Source organism: Aethalodelphis obliquidens, unplaced genomic scaffold, assembly GCF_003676395.1.
Source record: "Aethalodelphis obliquidens isolate GAN/ISIS:26980383/991018 unplaced genomic scaffold, ASM367639v1 scaffold7, whole genome shotgun sequence".
Classification (NCBI taxonomy): Eukaryota; Metazoa; Chordata; class Mammalia; order Artiodactyla; family Delphinidae; genus Aethalodelphis; species Aethalodelphis obliquidens.
Window position 1 is genome coordinate 6,241,028 of NW_020837951.1, and position 22,623 is coordinate 6,263,650.

The following is a 22,623-nucleotide window of genomic DNA, read 5'->3' on the forward strand; positions in this document are numbered from 1 at the left end:
ATTAGGGAATAATCACTTCTGTTTTGCTTTTCACTCACACACACACACACACACACACACACACACACGCACACAAGTCTTTGAGACTATTAGCTGAAAGGTCTTTGGTGGCCTTAGTGGTGAACTATTTGCTGAATCACAAACTTCCAGCACAGCAGCCTGGCATTTTCTCATAAGCAGCCTAGGAACTTCAGTCACAAGCCCCCGTGTAAGCTGCTTGGCAAACTCAAGCTAATTTTGCAGTTACATTATCCGGGTCCCTTCTTTTCCACCCGCTCCCAGGCAAGCCTGTCTTGCCTTTGTTTAATTGGTTCTAAAGCAAAATCTCTTTTCTAAATTCCCTGGCTTATCCCTGGCTATTGATAAATTTCTCTTTCTTTATGAAAATAGCCTCATTTAAGGAAAAGCACTTGATGGCCACAGCTTAGCTACAGCTTCTGACATGTAAGCGTAGGTAGGAGTCTAGAAACTCACGGTTGATATTTTCTACTTAAATCACATGCACAGAGGAGAGAGAGCAATTTTTTTGAAAGGGAATCAAGATATCAAAGTACACTACTTCTGATGAATTAGAAACAGCTGAGGCTGATTTCATACACTGTGGGTTGTTGGGTTTGAATCTGGGGCTGGGGGCGGTGTTCTCTATGAATTCTCTGAGATGATCCTAACGATGATGAAAAAGAACCGACCAGATTTTTAGAGGCAGCAGAGGCAAGAAGAGTACGTGGGAGGGAGGTGGGGCGGGGATTTTTTTTTTTAATGTCCCTTTTACCCACATTCTCTGAGGAACTAGACGTCCCATCTGTCACTTCACTTTTCGGCCTCGGCCTGTGTGAGGAGACGGGAAGGAATACTCAGGCTGGGTGGGGTGGGGGAAGCAATGCCATCGAAATGCAGCAGTTGGCGGGGGCACTTATCACTGTTTTATGTGAAGAAACAAACCTAAAGCTTCAGTGTTGCCACCGACACTGACACTAAAGTGCAGAATCAGTCTCCAAATTTGTTTTTCATTGATCCTCTCTCGAGTCAAAAGTATATCTTCCTGTCTCGGTGCTCCCTGCCTTGTCAGAGGTGTCTGGGCCGGCATGAAAACGGTGTGCGGGCCTTTTGCAGTTTGCATGCACTGATTTTTGCATCTCAGCTGGGTGTCGTGGGAAAGAGCTTAATTTAGTTCATGAAAACACATGCAGACGTCTGCATTGCCCTGTTGTCTGGGGACTCTTTCCCGCAGGCTTCCCTCGGTGTCTTTTTGTCAAGGAGTGCCGTGAGGTTTCTATTTCTTTTTGCATCTGCAGGGTGCGACTCCAGAAGATTTCAGCAACCTCCCACCTGAACAGAGAAGGAAAAAGCTACAACAGAAAGTCGATGAATTAAATAAAGAAATTCAAAAGGAGATGGATCAAAGGTAGAGTGGATCGATATGACTTATTAAGACATTTGAGTTCGGTTTGGAAAGATGGGAGGCCCTACATCAGATTTTAATCCCAGTGATTATTTTAGCCGCGTGTTTGGTTGTAGTCTACTGGATTGCTTTAGTAAAGACAGGGAGGGTTCTTTTAACAAATAGGTATTATTCTGAGTTTGGACAACAAAATACACATGACTATCTTCTTCATTTTTGTATGTGTTCACTTACTTTAATAATGCTACATTCACCATGCTATCACCATGGAATGTAAATTCAGGTTAGACAAGAAAATTTCACAAGTACAGCAAAGCATTCTGTAGGATACCGAAGTTTGTATAATGTCTGACCAAACCAGTTTGCTCATAAGTCACTTCCATTATAGGTGATCTATTTAGTTTAATATTTATGATTCTTATAGAGAAAATAAACATACTATACACATTTTAAAAAGTGTTTTTCATTTACCTTTGCATTAGCACTTAAAAAACACATTTCTGTTTCAAAATGCATATTAGCCATAAAAAGGAACAAAATTGGAACAACATTGGAACAAAAGGAACAACATCTCATTTGTAGAGATGTGGATGGACCTAGAGACTGTCATACAGAGTGAAGTAAGCCAGAAAGAGAAAAACAAATATCGTATATTAACGCATATGTGTGGAATCTAGAAAAATGGTACAGATGAACCCATTTGTACGGCAGGAATAGAGACGTAGATGTAGAGAACAGACATGTGGACACGGGGTGGGGAGGGGAGGATGGGACGAATTGGGAGATTAGGTTTGACATAAATACACTACCATGTGTAAACTAGATAGCTAGTGGGAACCTGCTGTGTAGCACAGGGAGCTCAGCTTGGTGCTCTGTGATGACCTAGATGTGGGGGCAGGGGGGAGGTCCACGAGGGAGGGGATATATGTACACATATAGCTGATTCACTTCATTGTACAGTAGAAACAACACAACACTGTAAAGCAATTTTACTCCAATAAAAAAAATATTCTAATATAACAGCAGCAAAATATAGCCCTGCAATTACAAAAGTGCTAAACGGGGATCTACAATTATTTTTTTTTAAATTAATTAATTTCTTTATGGCTGCGTTGGGTCTTCATTGCTGCGTGTGGTTTTTCTCTAGTTGCGGCGAGCAGGGGCTACTCTTCGTTGCTGTGTGCGGGCTTCTCATTGCGGTGGCTTCTCTTTGTTGTGGAGCACGGGCTCTAGGCACGCGGGCTTCAGTAGTTGTGGCTCACGGGCTTAGCTGCTCTGCGGCATGTGGGATCTTCCCAGACCGGGGATCGAACCCATGTCCCCTGCATTGGCAGGCAGATTCTTAACCACTGCACCACCAGGGAAGTCCCTTAAGTTATTTTCATATTTACAACTATGATTCTGAAATAAATACTATTTCTAAGCAGCTCTGTTATCAGCTTTTTAGGTTTGGTTTAAAAACATACACATAATTGCTAGGAGGTTTATAATGTTGTATTCCGTTCCTGAAAGCGTTCCTCAAAAGCCAACCAGCCCTCAAAACAGTACTCAGTCCACAAGGCAGTCAGAAAGAGTTAAATTAACTGGGGTAAATAAGAGTCCTACATCACGTCAAAAGCATATGATATTCTGCAGCAACTAACTGGGAGCGTTTCAGGATTGACTGGCGTGTTGTCCTCTTTAGAACTAAATTCATCAGAAGAGTTTAAGAAGGTGGACATTGGGGACTTCCCTGGTGGTCCAGTGGGAAAGAATCCACCTTACAATGCAGGGGACCGCAGGTTCGATCCCTGGTCGGGGAACTAAGATCCCACATGCCGGGGGGCAACTAAGCCTACGCGCCACAACTACTGAGCTTGCGCGCCTCAGCGAGAGAGCCTGCATGCCACAAACTACAGAGCCCACGCGCCCTGGAGACTGTGCGCCACAACTAGCGAAGAGAAAACCCGCACTCCACAACTAGAGAAGAGAAAACCCACGCGCCACAACTAGAGAGAAGCCCGCGCGTCACAACGAAGATCCCCCATGCCGCAACTAAGACCTGACACAGTCAAAAATAAATAAAATAAATAAATTAATGATAAATAAATCTTAAAAAAAAAAATAAGGTGGACATCGTACCACTACCAAGTGCATTTAAAAGTGACATGTTTCCTCTGTGCTAATTTGACACCCCTGAATGACCTAGCTAGTGAACTAGTCACGGTAACTTGGTCACCAGGCAAACCAAGCCTGCAAGAAAGGACGCCAGTGTTCAAATTACCATGTTATCGTCTGACCCAGTTTATTTTCAACATAAACATACAATCTCAATACGAGATGTCTAAGTAAAGCAAGCACCGCCAACAAGACCAAGACAGCTTCTCCTGTTCCAAGGTTTAGGTTTCGCCCAGAATTCTCGGTATGTGGAATAGCCCGCACCAAGAGCCATTGCTCTCATAACAAAGCCTTGGGCTGCCACGCGCACGTGGATCAAATAAACAGACATTTTAGTATCTCCCCTGCTCTTCAATCTATATAATCCATATGCAACGATTGCTGCAAAAACCTGCCATTCCGGTGGGGACAAATGGTGCCTCTCTAGCTTTCTGGATAGAGAGGCACATGTAGAGATTGAAGAATCTTCAGACAATGACAAGACATCTCAGGCTCCAACTGGCTTCAAAAAGATTTTCTGGTGGTTTTTGTTTTTGTTTAGTTTGGCCGTACCACGTGGCTTGTAGGATCTTAGTTCCCTGACCAGGGATTGAACCCGGGCTGTGGCAGTGAAAGCCCGGAATCCTAACCACTAGGCCACCAGGGAACTCCTGTTTTCTCTCTATCATGAGTGTAGAGGTGAAGTTTTTGTACAAATGAGGAAGAGCAAAGTGGCATGACCCCCACCCTATCCCTTGCCCCACGTCGGAGCTTTGGATACAAAATGTACTTGTCTTTCTATTTGAGGGTAAGTAAAAATCAGCCTTCCTATAGATTCTCATGTCTTCTTGTCTTTTTATAGAGTGTGTTGATGGTATCTAGAAAACAAGTCACAGTATGTCTTATACACATCACCAGCCATCAGAGGTGTAAATATTTGCTTGTTCTTGACAAGCACCTGCCCATCTGCGCAGGCTCCCACTGTGAGAGGCCCCTGGTTTCTGAGCTGTTCTATAAGTTTGATCCTAGGGATGGTAGGTTGGTACATATGCAAAAAAAGAAAAGAAAAAATTAGGAAAAGGTTCAATATCTCTTCCCATTTGCACTTCCTTCCCACATTTATAACGAATAATACCTTCACATCATTTACGGGATACTTGCTAATAATCCTGATTGAAAAGCCACTTTAGGGAACTATACTCAATATTTTATAATAACCTATAAGGGAAAAGAATCTGGAAAGAAAAAGATATGTATATGTATAACTGAATCACTTTGCCGTACACCTGAAACTAACACAACATTGTAAATCAACTGTACTCCAGTTAAAAAAAAGAAAAAGGGGGCTTCCCTGGTGGCGCAGTGGTTGAGAGTCCGCCTGCCGATGCAGGGGACGCGGGTTCGTGCCCCAGTCTGGGAGGATCCCACATGCCGCGGAGCGGCTGGGCCCGTGAGCCATGGCCGCTGAGCCTGTGCGTCCGGAGCCTGTGCTCCGCGGCGGGAGAGGCCACAGCAGTGAGAGGCCCGCATACCGCTAAAAAAAAAAAAAAAAAAGGAAAAGAACAGCCACTTTTTATTCTCTCACCTTCTATATCCTCACTGACGGAATTAAGTGAATCATCATTAATGGCGATTTGAACTTAAAAGATAACTTGAGATTTTGTGCTCTATATAAGTAGGCCAAATTGTAGTCCTACATAAATTTAGTTATATTGAAGCTGGGGTTAAAACTTGGTTGTGCAAAAAATAAACAAACTTGGTAAGGCAGTCAGTTTAAGTACATGCAAAAGAAAAGTGGGTTTTGATTTTTTTTTAATCTCTGGGAGAGCACCTCCTGAAAAATAGATCGTTTTATAAATATTGTTGCAGTATGTTAAAAAGAGGAACACAGATGAACTTTGTTCTAGTTTTATATTAAAAATAGACTTTATGAAATAAAAATTTTTTGTACTTTTTATAAATAGAAGTCTTTGTATGTTTTATAACATCTGGGACCAAATATAAAAGGGTTTCTAAATGTATTATAAACCTCCTGCTGTTTACTAAGTGAGCACTTATATTCTGCACAGGAGTAACAAGTTATGACTCAAATATCTGAAATGACATTTTATAGGTTGTTGACAGACTCTCTCTAATTGTTTGATATCATTCAGAAAAGTTTCTCTGTCACTTGGGTTGTGGCCGTGGAACTTGGTTAACGTTTGAAACCCCAGAGCAGTGCTTGCTGGTAATAAGGCAAATCACGTTCAACCATTCACTTCACCTCTGTTTATCGAGCATTTACTGTGTACAAGGAAATATTCTAGGTATAGCAATGAGGATAAAGCGATGAACAAAACATCAAAAACATCTGTTCTCATGCAACTTACATTTTGTGCAGGAGGAACAGAAAATGAAAGGTTTTGAGCAGAGGTGGCACGATCTGGAAAAGGCTGGATTTTTGTTTTCAGTTTTGTTTTTTTTAATAATCCAAAAAGGCAAGAAAGGAGAGAAAAAATATTAATATATAGAATAGGCAGGACAAATCAAAAGCACAAAATAGAGTGGAAGATTTAAAATACCAAGCACACTAGACACCCCGGATTCCAATCTGGTTCCACCTGTTTCTTTTGCAAACTTTGGACAAGATTCTTAACCTCTTAGCACCTCGGTTTCCTCACCTTGAAAAGGGAGTTAATATGCCTGTGTATGAGGATTAAGTGTGTCAGGGTATGACAAGTGCTGAGGACAGTGCCTGGCATATTGTGTTTGTAAAATAAAACGAATCAGTATGTTAGATGTGAACAGACTACATGTTCCAACTAAGAGATTTTCAGACTGGACAAAAAACTAAAACCCACATGTATGCTAGTTACAAAAGACACGTCCAACTCATAAAGTGCAGAAAGGTTGAAAGCAAAGACTGGAAAAAGATGGGGCTTCCCTGGTGGCGCAGTGGTTAAGAATCCGCCTGCCAATGCAGGGGTCAGGGGTTCGAGCCCTGGTCTGGGAAGGTCCCATATGCCGCAGAGCAACTAAGCCCGTGAGCCACAACTACTGAGCCCGCATGCCACAACAACTGAAGCCCGCATGCCTATAGTCCGTGCTCCGCAACAAGAGAAGCCACCGCAATGAGAAGCCTGCACGCAACGACCAAGACCCAATGCAGCCAAAAATTAATTAATTAATTAATTAAAAAGAATGGAAAAAGACAGACCATGCAGGTACCAACCAGAAGGAAAACTGGTGTGAGAACACTGACTTTCAGGCCAAAAAACACCCCAAACTATTCAGCTCAAAAGGATCAACTTCATAAAATAAATGATTCAAATAACAAATGGCTCAATTCACCAAGAAGACATACAATTTTAAGTCTGTAGAACCATACTAGCATCACCTCAAAATATAGAAAAGGTTATGCTGTTGCCCTTCTGACATAAGTACAAGAAATACAAGCACATCATTACAGTGGGAGATTGGTCACGTACTTTTCTCGGTAATTGATAGAATAGATTAGCAGAGAGTCAGGATAGAGGATTTGAACAAAATAATTAACAAAATTGACCTAATACACAGATAGCCAATAAGTGCATGTTCAAGCACACATAGAACATTTCCAAAAATTGGGCATATCCTGGTTTTATAAAATGAATCTCAACAAACATCAAAGGATAGACATCATTCAAAGTACGTTCTCTGAAGGCTGCAATTAAGCTGGATATCAATAACAAAAATTTAGAAATTAAGAAATGTGGGGCTTCCCTGGTGGCGCAGTGGTTGAGAGTCTGCCTGCCGATGCAGGGGACACGGGTTCGTGCCCCGGTCCGGGAAGATCTCACATGCCGCGGAGCAGCTGGGCCCGTGAGCCATGGCCGCTGAGTCTGCGTGTCCGGAGCCTGTGCTCCGCAACGGGAGAGGCCACAACAGTGAGAGGCCCGCGTACCGCAAAAAAAAGAAAAAGAAAGAAATGTGGCTCTCAACTAACAACATTGTAAAACAGCTATACCCCCTTAAAAAATAAAATAAAATAAAATGTGGCTCTCCGCAGGGCTCAGTTACAGCAAGAAGCCTGCTCAGTCAAGTTAGAAAGGCTCCCCACCCTTCTTATCACTCTGGCATGAAGTCAGGAAGAATCCTGTTAAGTTGGTTTAGCAGAAATCATTCCACTCACCTTTGATTTTCCATCCACTGAGTCCCTCATTCTGCTTATTGGCTAAAAATCCCCAGCTGTCTTTACTGTATTAGGAATCGAGCCCAGCTCTAAACTGAGGTGTCTTTTCCCCGATTGCAATTGTTTTTTGATTTTTTTAAAAATAAAACCTGTTTTTACTGCTTAAAAAAAAAAAAAGAAAGAAATGTGGCTCTAAGTAACACATAGATTAAGGAAGAAGTCATCATAGATACTAGAAAATATATGAAACGGAACTGAACCTTAACCTTAACGTACATTCTCCATCTCCGTTTTGGGGATGTCACTAAAGCCATGCTTATACAAGGAAATTTAAAGCTACCAATACATATTAGAAACAAAGAGGGCTGCAAATCAATGAGCTAAGCATCCCTCTTAAGAAGTTAGAAAAAGAGTAGCAAATTGAACCAAAGAAAATAGAAGAAACGGAACGATAAAGGAAACTATCAATTAATGAAATAGAATCACACATTCAACAGAGAGGATGAACAGAGCCAAAAGCTGGTTCCTTGAAATGATTAACAAAATTGAAAAACCTGCAGAGATTGATTAGGAGAGACCTGGATGAGAGGAATGGGAGATAGTGATTTTAAACAACTCTTGAGAAGTTTTGCTGAGAAATAGGGTACTGGAGGTATAGGCCATGAAGTCGAGAGAAGACTTGTGTACATGTGGGTGACCTTGCAGTTTGTTTGTTGTAGGGACACCTATTCATGTAACAAATACGTAGTGAGATCTATAGTGCACCAGGCGTGGTCCAGTCACTGGGGGTTTATCATGGTCATAAAGGGCTTGAGCCCAGAGAGCTCCTCGGAGAGCTGCTGTTCTAGGTGGGAGAGACAGACAATAAGCAAGCATCATAACAAGTCATATACTGTTGGGAAGAGATACGTGCAGTGGAAATAAAAGAAAGTAGAGCGAGGTAGGTGGGCTGGGAGGGCAAGTGGGTGGAGGGCTCCCGTGGAGACATGGTCTTAGGGAAGAACAGAGGGTTCATTGTGCCCACCAAGGGGCAATACGGGCTCAGAGGCAAGGGGGCAGGTGGAGGGGTGGTGAGGACTTGTGGAAATTCTCTTCCACTTATTTCTGTATTTTTGATTAAACTATTTCCCGTGACTCAAAATACAGTTTGTGTTGTTGGTCTTATGCTGGGTGATTGGTGCAGAGTTTCTTTTGCTGAAGCTCATTAAAGTTAGCCCCTCACCCTCGGCAGGAAGCCATTTGCTCTAAATTTAACTCGAATGCTCCTGAAGTGCCCTGAAGCCAGGGTTCCAGTTAGCAGAGCTCTCTGGTCCTAGAAACAACCTTCAGAGGGCTGCTATGGGCGGCCTTCCAGACAGGATTGCAGGAGGGGTGTGGGATCTTGCAGTGTGTAGGTTTAAGGCTCTGTTGCCCACCTGTCACGGATCCCGACTGTGGGTTCCGTTTCTTAAATCGTTGAAATCGAACTGTTTAACTTAATCCTTAGAATTCCCAAAGCAATGACCTGCGCTTCTTCATGAGGTAAACATTGCAGCCCACAAGACCCATGGTTTGCATGCAAAACACGTACGTGGAAATATTGGGGTTTTGTCTCTTGTTACATAGGGCAAAGTGATGTGCAGGATTAATTTACGTTTCTCACTCGCTAAAGACAAGAGGGAGATTTCGTTCCGAAAAGGCAACTGGAATTTACATATGGGTCTCTGGATCGTACAGACCTTGGTAGCAGAATCCTTATAGAGACGTTTTAGAAGGGAGGCTGACCCAGTATCCCCCTCCAATCCACACCGCGGTGCAGTCTCGCCACGCCCTCATTCCCGTAGTTTTCATGGCGGTGGGAGAATATGACTGGCTGACGACAGCATTAACCTTTACCACGTTCTGCCCCTTCTTTTCAGAGATGCCATCACAAAAATGAAAGATGTCTACCTAAAGAATCCGCAAATGGGAGACCCCGCCAGTTTGGATCACAAATTGGCAGAAGTCAGCCAAAATATAGAAAAACTGAGACTGGAGGCCCAGAAATTTGAGGTAGGAAGAAGCTGTTGTGGAAAAGCTTTGTTGGAAAAAAAAGAAATAGAAGTGGGTGTAGGGGGTCACGAGACGCATATGGTTGTAAATCGCCATTGTTTCTTTCCCTACGAGAGATGCAGCTGGAAAAATCAGGTGTCTCACGAGTTATGATAAAAGGAAAAAGACACTGTCATCCACTGGGTGTTCAGCTTTTCAGCATGTCCTATTTTAATGGTGTCCCTTAAAAGGGACGCTATTTAAGGTTATATTTGTATACAGTGTTCATTGTTTTTTTTTTTTCATCTAAGTGTTTCACTTAAGTTGTTCTACTTCATCTCCTGTTGACAGTGGGTATAATTGGGAATATACGGTCGTCCATCATCTCAGTGAATCCAAAAGACAATTTTTAAAAAGCCATTGATATTTGTAATTTTCTTATAATGTCCTTGCCTGGCTTTGGTATCGGTGTAAAAGTTTTCAAAATATACTCTGGATGCAAATTCCTTTTCAGATCTAGGATTTACAAATATTTTCTCCCATTCTGTGGACTGTTGTTTTACTCTCTTCAAGGTGTCCTTTGAAACACAAAAGTTTTATTTATGTTTGTGTTTTTGTGGCCATGCCACACGGCTTGCAGGATCTTGGTTCCCCGACCAGGGATTGAACCCGGACCACGGCAATTAAAGCACCGAGTCCTAACCACTGGACCGCCAGGGAAGTCCCCAAAAGTCTTAATTTTGATGGAATCAATTTTTTTTTCTTCTATCACTTGTGCTTATGGTTTCATAGCTAAGTTACCAGTGCCTAATCCACGATCACAAACATTTATGCTTATGTTTTCTTCTAAGTTTTATAGTTTTAGCTTTTACATTTAGGTCGACGGTTCGTTTTGAGTTAATTTTTGTATATGGTTAAAGGTAGAGGTCCACCTTCATTCTTTTTTATGTTGTCCCGGCACCATTTGTTGAAAAGGCCTTTTCCTCCTTGAATTGTCTTGGCCCCTCTGTCGCAAATCAATTGATCATAAATACAAGGGTTTACTTCTGGGGGGCGGGGAGCTGTTCTTTCAAAGGATCCATTATCAAAAGATGATATATGTGAAAACCAATAGGAAACACACATAAGAAATGAGGAAGAAACACAAATAATAAATCTTTTAAGGAGGGAGTGGGGCACTCAAAAGCTGTGGGCAGGGCTTCCCTGGTGGCGCAGTGGTTGAGAGTCCGCCTGCCGATGCAGGGGACATAGGTTCGTGTCCCGGTCCGGGAAGATCCCACATGCCGTGGAGTGGCTGGGCCTGTGAGCCACGGCCGCTGAGTCTGCGCGACCGGAGCCTGCGCTCCGCAACGGGAGAGGCCACAGCAGTGAGAGGCCCACGTACCGCAAAAAAAAAAAAAAAAAAAAAAGCTGTGGGCAGAAGGCTTCTTTTTCCCCTCGAAATGTAAAGACTACAAAGCCTGGAAAAATAAATTAGTAACTGAGTGTTCCAACCAGAATAGATTATTTCTAGCAATAAAAGGTCAAATATGGCTTTTTTCATTCTTTCTAGAATCTGTCAATAAGGTATTAGCATTCGAGGTTTTAGAATCTAGAAATGTCCTTTTCTGATCATTTTGATTCTTTTGCCTCTTTTACACTATTTCCAATGTTGCCGAAGATACTTTGATCTACTTTGATTTCCTACGTATGAGTTTTCTTCACTGTTTAAAAAAAGAAAAACGTTACACTCCTTAACAAAAATGGGAAGTGTGGCTTTCAAACTGAGTCATGGCTTAAGTGTGGCAGGAACCCTCACGTTTCCCAGTGTGACCTCATGGTCACAGAATTTCTGGAACCAGAAGGAACTAGAAATGACTTAACCAAAATCACACAGCTGCTTAAAAAGCCCAGGAGTATAACGGAGGCCAGTGTCTTTCTGCCCCATTATGAGCAGTGGCTACATATGTTTGCCTGTACTTCTCCAACTTTGCCTTTGAGTACATTTATACAGTCAAGGCACACAGACTGGAGACTCTGCCCCCACGGGGTCCGTCTCCAGTCTGCTTCAGTGACCAACGAGCAGCCCCGACTTGGGGCCTGAAGCCTGCACGGTCAGGCCCTCAGCTGAGCTCAGACCATTCTTTCCTGCCTTCTGTTTGCAGGCCTGGCTGGCCGAGGTTGAAGGCAGACTCCCAGCACGCAGCGAACAGGCCCGTCGGCACAGCGGCATGTACGATGTGCAGAACCCCCCCGCCGTCAACAACTGTGCACAGGATCGGGAGAGGTACAGTATCTGTACGGAGACTGCTTTTGACTTTGTATTTATTTCTCAATTCTGGAATCAGAGACGAGCACAAGGTACTTGTTAGATCCCAAGCGTCTGTGATGATTGGCCTGTGACGTTTCCCACGGTGCAGGTGTCTAAGTCCCCGTGGATGGTGCCCGAGCCTGCGGGGTGACTGAAGATGGTCCTAGTTACAACAATCGGGGGATGGGGACGGGGGCGGGTTGCAAGCACTTTGCTCTCGCGGGGGCTGAATTCAAGCCCTCGCTGGGGTCAGTGGCTATAGTTGCTGTGTGTTTTGCTTTCTTGAGCAGCCCGGATGGCAGTTACACGGAGGACCAGAGTCAGGAGAGTGAGGTCAAGGTGCTGGCCACGGATTTCGACGATGAGTTTGATGATGAGGAATCCCTCCCCGCCATAGGGACGTGTAAAGCTCTCTACACGTTCGAAGGTAACACCGCGTCTCACCTAATTCGCCCCACTTCTCGTGAACTGTCTGAGTCACTCTTCTCTTTCTGTGATCAGGCTTTCTTTTGAAGTCATCCAGAACTTTCCCTCATTGCTCTTTTGCTCTGCTCGTGGTATCTGTGTTTATGATTATGATCTGGTCGATGGCTGTACATTCGAACAACTTTCAGTGAGCTTAACTGAAGCAGATAGTATGGAATAATGATTATTTCATCCATTCATTCAATACTTATAGAACTTCTGTCTTGTAAAGACCCCTGAAAGGGTGGCAGGCAGATGGTATGTTCTGGCTTCCACCTTTGGAGGAAATAAAGCAGACACACGTAGAGAGAGGGCCGCCTGCAATATTCACCAGAGGAGGGGTACAGAGTGACGGGGGATTCGCGCGAGGATGAGATCACTTCCTTAAGGGGGTTTGGAGAACTCTCCGTGCTGAAGTGTGTCAGAGGCACGGGCACTGCCAAGCGTGGAGCGAGGAAGGTATGGGGTTCGTATGGCTGGCGCTCAGATGTCTTAGGTGGTAAGATGAGGGGGTAGGCGGTGCCAGTGGGGGGTATGGGTAACAGAAACATCTGGATTTTATTTGGCAAACGTCGAGAAACTACTGAAAGTATTTGAGCAGGTTGCTGACACGAGCAGAGCTGTACCTTGAGACATTTACTGTATGTGTCGGATCGGTTAGAAGACAGGGAAATTGGTTAGAAAGACGAGCCTAGCGTTTCCTAAACTGTGAGCCTTGAAACGGCACCTTGCAGGATGCTGATAAGGATGTTGTGAAAGAAGCAATCAGAGCTCAGATCATTTTCAGAAGCCCTGGGATAAATGAATCTCTTTACTGTAGGACTTTTTTTTTTTTTTTCTTTTGGCCACACCTCACAGCTTGCAGGATCTTAGTTCTCTGACCAGGGATTGAACCTGGGCCCCCTGCAGTGGAAGTACAGAGTCCTAAGCACTGGACCATCAGGGAATTCCCTTTACTCTAGGACTTTTAGAGCCTTTAATAAACTAAATATTCATTATGACAAAATAAGAAAGGGAAGTACCAGGTTAAATGTTCCCGGTTTTACTTCCCGGCCACACCATCCCTCTCCCCCCCGCGCCCACAGTACCGCTATTAACAGCCCCCTAAACAGTCTGCCTTTCAGGACACTGCTTGGGCGATGGTGGCTAGTCTTTTGAAATTATCTTAGCAAATGGTGTTCGGGGCCTTGATTAAGGAATGGACGCAGAGATGCTGCAGCCAGTATACAAAGAGGGGAGGAAATCACAGATGATCCCTGAAGTTGCATTCCTGGGATGATGGAGATGTCCACTGAAATGGGAAAGTGGGAGGAAAAACAGCGAGTCCGGGTTCACCCCTATCGCGTTCCAGGTGCCCGGGTACCATCAAGGTGGAAACGGGCTTCAGGCAGAAGGTGAAGTGGAACCTTGCCTCAGACGAGAACCAGAACAGGAGAAAGAAAAGTCGGGGTGCTGTGTAAGGAGATGTAATTGACGCCGTAGGAGTACCTTCAGGGAAGAGTAGAGAAGCAGACCCAAGATTTCCTCTGCGGAAAATACCTCCTGTTCTGGGAGGGAGGAACGAGAGGGCTCCCAGGAGGAGTTAGAAGAGGGTCCTAGAGAGACGCAAGGTGAGGACCTGGAAGCTTCTGTGTGGGAGGAGAGCAGAAGGGTCAGTGCGTCCATCTTTCCCTACACTTGCTTCGTCGTTGCAAAGCTGTGCTCTCAACCCGGATTTGACAAGAAACCTAAAATACTCTGATATTGCTTTTTCAGGTCAGAACGAAGGAACCATTTCAGTAGCTGAAGGAGAAACACTGTACGTTATAGAGGAAGACAAAGGTGACGGGTGGACCCGCATCCGGAGAAGTGAAGACGAAGAGGGTTATGTCCCCACTTCATACGTCGAAGTCTATTTGGACAAAAATGCCAAAGGTGCTAAGACTTATATTTAATACAACTTAAAAAAAAAACCAAAAACACAAAAAACTTTAAAACATTGGAGTTGTTTCTCCCCACAACTATGACTGTTAACAGGCAGTTCTTCAAAAGACTGGATGGGGAGCGTCGCAGTTTCTTTTAGGGACGAGGTGGACTTTCAGGCATCTTACACCTGAATTTCCTGGGCTGGTTTTGACGATAATCAAGTTTCACTTGCTAATGACATTTTACTTGGAAAGCTGCCAGCTGCCAATGTACAACTGTGTCCTTTGAAATCTGATAAACATTTCTTCTTGGGCAGCATCTGTAGATAACCAAAAAGTTGCCTTCTAGCTTCTAATCCGTATTTCTGAATCTAAAAGTCCATGCACATCCTAGGGGTGCAGAAGACTTCAGTTCTCTTATTTATATGTAGTGTCTGCCAGAAATTGAACTACCTTAGAATGTTACATTTTGTAACTTCATAAACTGAACTACGCTAGTTTGTTCAATTTTACAGTCATTCACTTCGAAGGAAGTCATCAATGAAGTATAGAATAAGTAAAGAATAAGATTGGTACCAAAAGTGTGTATATTTCCTTAAACATGTTTAAGATAATTGTTAGATCACCGTGTTTTCAGGTTATGTCTATATGATCCTACGCAACCAATTGAAATATGGAAAACTTTGGTCGATCAACCAGTTGATTTTTACATATGACTACTGATCTTCCTTCCTCCTGCCAGTTGACAGAGCTGATCAGATGTGCTAGTGCTGTTTAGATAAACTTACATAAAAACAGCTCACTTCATTCTGTTCTGTTGGAGGTTTTGTGGGAGGTGGAGCTGGATTCCGTTCATACTTGCCCAGGTGGGGCTGTGAATAGACCCTTGTAAGCAACTGCGTCTATACACAGACCCCAGCACGTCACTTTTCAAGGGTTTTTTGGTTTGTTTTTTAATCACTGGCATCTTTAAGACCCAAAGTGTGAATTCACTGAAAACTGTTTTAGAATTTCTAGCTCGTTTTATGGTTCACCATCTTCAAAGAATCTGGGTCACTTGGGGATTTGCATTTTTAAATTGGCAGGATAGGTAGTGAAATTGGTGACATGCCCAATGGCTGTGCTCATTTCTAGAATCTTCCCTGAGATCACAGAGAACCAGCTAAAAGTGAGTCAGAATAAAGGTATGGGGTTGAGATTCTCTTTTTATTTGGCTTTGAAAATTATTTATTCATGTCCTTCCTACTCTTAAACAGGATATTAGCTCCTTGCTTCGACACTGTGGGCTCCTTTTAGAACGTCAGATCAATTTAAAGCTGATTTTAAAACTGACAGCAGCATATCAGGGGTCTAGGAGCTGGCAGGAGCTATGGGCGACTGCTGCAGAGTCTAGCAGAGAGCTCTCTTACATTTCCCGACGGCCGCCAAGATGGAATTTAGTAACCTTTACTTAATGACTGTCTGATTTTTGTTTTTTTTTTTTTTTTTGCGGTACGCGGGCCTCTCACTGCTGTGGCCTCTCCCGTTGCGGAGCGCAGGCTCAGCGGCCGTGGCTCACGGGCCCAGCCGCTCCGCAGCATGTGGGATCTTCCCGGACCAGGGCACGAACCCGTGTCCCCTGCATCGGCAGGCGGACTCCCAACCACTGCGCCACCAGGGAAGCCGTGACTGTCTGATTTTTAAAACATTTTTTATTTTGAAATAATTATAGATTCTCAGGAAGTTGCAAAGATAAAGCAGAGAGATCCCCTACATCCAGCTTCCCCCAGTGGTTGCATCTGACACAACTGTGGTCCAATATCAAAAGCGGGAAACCGGCCCTGGCCAGCCTGATTTTTTTTTTTAAATATAATTTTGTAATTCAGATTTCTTTTGCTTTATTATACCTTTGCTGCCGTAATATTGATAAAGCCACTGACCCTGACCCCAGACCTCTCAGGAGAGTCATTTCAGTTCTTCCTTTTAACTACCGCAGCAAGAAAATCAGCTGACCGTGGGGATTGAACGGGCAGTAGGTGGTCACAGCTTTGGGCAGGTAACCAAGTGAATCCCTAAGATATTAAAACCTAACCTTTCTATCCTGCGATGAACTCATTTCCAGACTGTGAATTATTGGAGACAGCAAACCAAGCACTGAAAAATGAGGCAGGATAACATTAGTCTTCTAAAAGCCTGACTTGAAAAGTACGGCATTCCACGAAGTTGGTTGGTGGTGTTTCTTTTGTTTTCCCCTCCTCCTTAGAGTTGTGCAAATCTGACTCAGGAAAGCGCTCAGCTGGCTTTCGGGGATGGGAGGGGCGATTTGGGCACATAAATGATGATCATTATTTTAGGCTGTATGCCTCAATACCTTTACCAGATGAATCTATGTACTAGCGACTCAACGGTGAAAGATATCTTGTAGTTTCAGGTCCATCTAGTCAGTGCGCAGAGGATTAGCAGAAGTCTTGATTCCCAGAGAATCACAAATTTCCATTTCCACCCGAAGTATACTTTGTGTTCTTCCAACAGTTATCTGTTAAAATAAAAGTAGCAAAGTCTCAGCTTGTGTATAAAGTTTTCTCCTTTTGTTTAGAGATACACTTAGAGGTTAATAATGTATGTCGAAGCCTTCCTTCCCTGCCTTGTTCATAAATCCGCTCCGCCTGCTCCATAAACGCTGCCCTCTCCTTAAGCCCGTCCCAGGTGGGCGGGGCTGCTGCTTTCCGACGCCCGTAACTCAAAAGGAGTTGTTTTATTGTCAGTAATGCCAGAGCACTTTTGTGTGTGTGTGGTGTCTACCATGTGACTATTTAATAATTGCCAAAGTAGTTAGACTAGAGTAAGTTCCAACTGGTCAACTGAATTGTGACTGTCCTCTTTTATGGTTTTGTTTTTGTTTTTTTAAATTGCTCTCTGTGAAATATATCCATAACCGCCCCCTGCCCCAATAGATTTGTATATACTGCAATAGAAAAACTAAAAGGATTACTTGAATTCGTTGTTTTAATGTTTTACTCTTCTTTGTGTTTGTTTTATTGGTGATTCTGATGCCTAATGACCTTTTTGTTTTTGTAACCGCTGGGGGAGCCGGAAGGACGGTTACAGTGGTAGCTAGGTCCCCTGCCAGCTGATCCACACTTGAGTTTATTGTAGACACTTGGGTTCTGAGTAAGTTCTGTTTGAATATGGCCAACATGACTGTTTCTCTCTCTCCTTATCTTACAAGAAAAGAATCTGTCTGGCTCCTTTTAGTTGTACCCTCGTATCTGCCTCTCTAATAAACGTTATATTTTTCTCAGTGTTGTGTATTTTAAATGATTTTTCCCCTCTCCGAGAAAATTATTCTGTGTAATCCGAGTAATTTAACTCTTTCGTCTTCAATAATGGGGAATTTTCTAGCCAAATGCTTTTCAAAAAAAAAAAAAAAAAATTTCCTGTCCTTTCCCCCTATTATATGATGACACCTTCTCTGTTTCTCACCCTGTGTTCACCTCCGGGCTTGAGGAGTCTGTCTCCTGTTTCCTCTTCTGTCCCCTCAAGATGAAGAACTTTCACTGTTTATTGCTGAGTAAACGCTGAGTGACAGGTTTTCCTTTTCACCAAAGATATTGCCTTTTACTGCCAAGGAACTGAGAGTGTCAGTCGGAGAGAGAACCAGGCCTTTGGGCTCCCGGCATCATTCTGGGAGGCTGGTTCTTTCTCTGTCTCAGAACTCAATTTATGAGAAAGATGAGTTCGGGTGCATGGGTGCATCATCTCCTGGGCGGCTTCTCTTACCCCTGAAGGAAAGACTAGCTGCTCTGATTGCAGATAAAACCGTGAAAGTTCCTTATCTCAGACTCGCCCTGTGGTAACCCATTGCTCTAAATGTGCCCCCTCCCCTCCCCCCTCCCCAGGGCGGTGCAGTTTGCACTGAGCTGCAGAGCGCCGGCCCCTGACCTGCTGCCCGCCACTCTAACAGCCTTTTCCTTTCTCTGTCTTTTGTGTTGTAGATTCCTAAAGATGGTTCCGGGAGCCAGAGCCTCGGGAGAGCCTTCCCAGGAGAAACCCTTCGGTCTGCTTGTCTCCACAGGCCTGGGTGCCCACCAGCGCCTTGGGGCTCTGCTGGTGTGTGGCCCTCGGAACCTAAGCCTGAAGCGACATCCATCCCCACGTGCAGCGGCTTGCCTTTTTCTTTCTTTTCTTTTTACAGCATGTTCCTCGTAGCCTGGTTCCTCCCCTGGCCCAGCCTGGCTGCCTCTTGCGGGGAGGTCTGTCCCTGTCTTGGTCCCCGTCCAACTCGGGGCCACAGAAGGCGGCTTGACGCGTGGTCCCTCCTTCCCGGGCCTCGGCCCTCAGTCCATCTGGCGCATCCCGGCCCGTCCACAATTCACACTGTGCCTTTTGTGAAAACTTTGCCACTGGTCTCCTGGGGAGACGAACCGCATCTGAACAAGGAGGGTCAGGCCTGCACCAGGTGGACTGGGCGCCCGAATGTCACTCATGTGTCCCTGTGTCCTTTACGTTAGAAAATACTCATCTTTTCCCAAGTCCACTGGGTATTCGGTGGTCCTTTCCTGACTGTGCGTCCTCACCTCATACGAAACAATTGGCCCTTGAAACGTTTCACAGCCTCAGAGTGTCCGTGGCGGGCACTGGGGCATGTACACGCACACTCACATACACACACGTACACACATTTTTGTTTGGGGCCCTGTCTTCAGTGGCCTGGAAAAGTCCACAGCAAAAGTCAAATTCCAGCTCTGGGGCCAGCCCTGCTGTCCTGCCCGTGCCCACCTTTCATGGGGTCAAGGAAGGCCCCAGCCCACCTTCTCCCCGTTGGCCGCCTGTTAATGAGAACTGCAGGTCGTGAACGAGGGTCTCACCTCTGCATTAGCTCATTGCCAAGGGAAGACTCTCCCCTTCCCGTGAAGTCCGAGATCCGCATCTTAGGATTCTAGTGCTTTCATCACCAAAGACCCTGTGCTTCTCGTGGTGCATCAAGTGATCCCGTGGCTACAGCTTCCACATTTCCCCACCTGCTCTCCAGGCCAAGTGGAATTAATCAAGTTTGTTTTTTGAGCTAAATTTCCTTCCTCTTATGGGTCTTTGAGGAAGACATGAGGTCATGTACCCTGTGGTCACTCATGCCTTAGAGCAGCATAGCTTCTCTACTTACTCGGTGCAGAAAAAGCCCAGAGGAATCATTGGCTGTCAGTTTCTGTGAGCGAGGATGCCGTCAGAAGCCCAAGGATGCCACCAGGCATCTTTCCTCTCTTGTTTTGCTTTTGGTAACCAGGAGGTCACCTTGAGCATCCTCATTGCTTCTCAACCCTTATGAATCAAGACAAGGAAATCTTACAGGAGCCGAAGGGACAAGGACAGAAAGGACAGGTCCTGAGGGTCGGGCCTTTGTTCAGTGGTAGGAAAACGGTTCCTCTCGGCAAACCAGGGTTGACCACACACCAGCCTCTGAGAGTGGCTCAGGCAACCCTTGGTGACAAGAAACCAAGAGGGAGCAAATACCAAGGGCAAAAAGCAGGGGAAGAGGAAGTGGCTTCAGGTTTGAGCAAGCGTGAGTCACCCCCTCGCCCTTTCTTCCCCAGAGGGAGCCTCTGCAGCTGTGGGCATCTGGGGGCCGCTCCGTTAACACCCAAGGGGCGGCCCCACTGTCACACACTCCTCAGTCTCATGAGAGGACTGCAGATCACGGTGAAGCCAGGATGCCAAAGGGCGAGAAGGGTCAGGGCCTCACCCGCGTCCCTGCAAACCAGCAGGTGCGTGGTTCCTGTGGACAGTCCCAGTGGCAGGGTGACCGGGTGTCTCCAGCAACTTCTGAATCTCACCAAGTCAAGCTGCCCACTCTTCACTCTGCAAGGATGCCACACATTTTTTTAAAATCTGATTTTAGAGCCTTGGGAATGCATGTGCATTGCATCTTTCATATTAGGGGTCAGGATAGATTAATTTCTTACAACCTAGGGGAAAAGGCATAAAGTGCAGTAATTTGTTCTTTTAATGTCTGTTAAACCCAAAATAGAACATGCTGGTATCCTCTTGTAGCCCCTGTGCCTTTTTTTTTTCTCTGTACCACCTGTGTCCAAAAAAGAATGGATAAATGAGTGCTTTTCAATGTTAACCTTGGTGTTTGCTTCTCTGACAGTCTGTGTGGCTATGGGGAAAGGGCAAAGCTGTACCAGCTGGGCTTAGTAAAGGAAGTAAGTTATTATAGGATAGTTGAGATATATCACTTACTCTGGGAATCCTACTGTGAAATCGTCTATATATTACTATAGAGCAGTTCACATAGAGTAGAAACGTGGAATTTCCCATGTGCTTTTCTCAGCCTTCCCTCGTATCCACTGCCCGTCACTTCTCCACCAATGCTAGGATATTGCTGTGCCGTAAGAATAACTCATTTTTAAAGAAGCTACCCTGCAAATAACTTAAAATGAAAGAGAGGAACCTGTCGTTTACCCAATTTTTCCTTTGCAGGATAGGAAAGAATAAAAAGGCATGGAAAGCTGTAAGGGGATTGCCCTTTGGGTTTATATCACGATCTTCCTGAAGCTTTTGGGCGCCAGCAGCCTGTCTCTCCAGCAGTAGTAGCGCAGAGGCCTCTTATGCCTTTTGGTAACATCTGTAATTACTGGAGAAAAGTTTACTGAACATGAAAAAGTTATGTTGATGCTAAGTATTTTTGCAGAAATGTCGATTTCATACTTCCTAATGGCTCTGCCTCCTGTGCTTATATCAAAAAAACTTTAAAAAGTGATCCAAAATTTTATTTTAACCTGGTGTCGAGCACCTTTAAACTTCTTGGTTTATCTGTGTGTTGCACTAATTCTAAACTTTGGAGGCATTTCAGTGTTGTAAATGGCCCGTTGCCATTGTAAAGGTTATGGAATTGCCCATTTGTCTCTGGAGATAGAATTAAACCAAATAAAGTGCTTCCACTGGAAGGCTTATATTGACCTTGTAACTATATGTTAATCCTCTAAATGTTAAATAAAAGTGTAACTTCTGGCACGGTATCGCGGGGCTGTTTGTTGCGCAAAGAGGAGACCCTGGTCACAGAAGCAGTCAGAGTCCCCTGGGCTGGAGGCTGGGCTCCGATCTGCATGTCACTGATTTACTGGTGTCAACCCAACACCAGTCCAGGTGCCATCTGCTTGGGGAGGGGCCTGAGACCCAGGGAGCTCCAAATTCCAGCCCCGCCCACTGGGGGAAGCCGTCAGAGACCTCAGTGATGTGGGGTCCCGTTGATTCAGTGCAGGGATTTGGGGAGGCTCCTTAGGTCCAGGCCATTTTATGCAAATTCAGCTGGCAGCTACTCTGGGGTTTCGGGGACCCTACCGTGGGGACCGAGGGGCCGGGAAATCGCAGCGGGTTTGCGTATCATTGGCGGTCTGGCGTCACGAGTGCTCAAGCCGACCCTCTCCTTGGGAGCTTGGCTGGAATACTCACTGGTTTCTGGGACGCCGCGGACAGTGTGCAGCGTTTAAGGGTGAGGGCCTCGTGCCTGCGCCAAGCGGCTGCATGTGCCGCCGGAGGGAGGCCCTTTCCATACCCTGCGTTGAAAATCTCACCCCGGGCTTTGGGGGGAAGACTGGCTCGTGCCCACACCTCTGTTTCCTAAGGCTCTTTAGAGCCGATTTAGGAAGACAGTTGTTGAGGGAGTGAAATATTAAGTGAGCAGGGCGGCCTAACGCCAAGTGTCAGTCGCTTGCCGAGGGGTGGGAGGTGAGGCCACCCGTACGAGGCCAGGCCTCGCTGCGGCCGCGGCCTCCTCCCACAGACGCGTGTGACTGGCCTTTGAAGCAAGAGCTTCGCCAAGTTCTCAGCCAAGTCTGCTGCCGTCGGTCCTGGGGAGGATGGTGTCCGGAGCCGAGGCCTCCAAACCATCAAGTCGGGGTTCTCAGCAAGAGACGGGATGGTCAAGGGAACTGGGTGGCTCCACGACTGTCCTACCGAGGCCCCCTTGTCCAGGTCAGCAAAAGGTCAATCTGGGAAGAATGTCTCCAGCATGTTCTTTCTGGGCTTTTATCATATTTGGGGACTAGTCTCTAACGGTCGGTAAGAGACAGAATGTCTCCCTCTGTCTCACGTAGAACCTTCTCCCCTGCAGGACCCCACCATCGTGAGGGGCTGGGAGCCGGGTCTGAATGGGGCGCGTGTCCCCACCTCCCTGGGCCTCAGTTTCCCCGGTAGTGGGGAAAACACTTGGTGGACGCCACCTCCACAGCCGTTCTTAGCTGTCAGCTCTGATTCCGAGCTCCCTCCCGGCTCCGTGATGGAGCCTGTG

At 45.3% G+C, this 22,623-nt stretch overlaps 1 protein-coding gene across 14 annotated transcripts in view; it reads left to right on the forward strand.

Annotated features, from left to right (window-relative positions):
• FNBP1 (formin binding protein 1) overlaps positions 1 to 21,352 on the forward strand; it is a 141,125-nt gene extending 119,773 nt beyond the window's left edge. For 6 of the 14 annotated variants that reach the window (XM_027104550.1, XM_027104552.1, XM_027104562.1 and 3 more), the window contains 6 exons: positions 1,296 to 1,405; positions 9,587 to 9,719; positions 11,843 to 11,964; positions 12,276 to 12,415; positions 14,209 to 14,367; positions 18,332 to 21,352. In XM_027104550.1, the coding sequence (XP_026960351.1) occupies positions 1,296 to 1,405; positions 9,587 to 9,719; positions 11,843 to 11,964; positions 12,276 to 12,415; positions 14,209 to 14,367; positions 18,332 to 18,339 (672 nt within the window). In that variant the 3' untranslated portion in view covers positions 18,340 to 21,352. Of the gene's footprint in view, positions 1 to 1,295; positions 1,406 to 9,586; positions 9,720 to 11,842; positions 11,965 to 12,275; positions 12,416 to 14,208; positions 14,960 to 18,331 lie in introns of those variants that run through there. The other 8 variants (XM_027104549.1, XM_027104556.1, XM_027104557.1 and 5 more) reach the window with 2 other exon arrangements.
• The last annotated feature ends 1,271 nt before the right edge of the window (positions 21,353 to 22,623 follow it).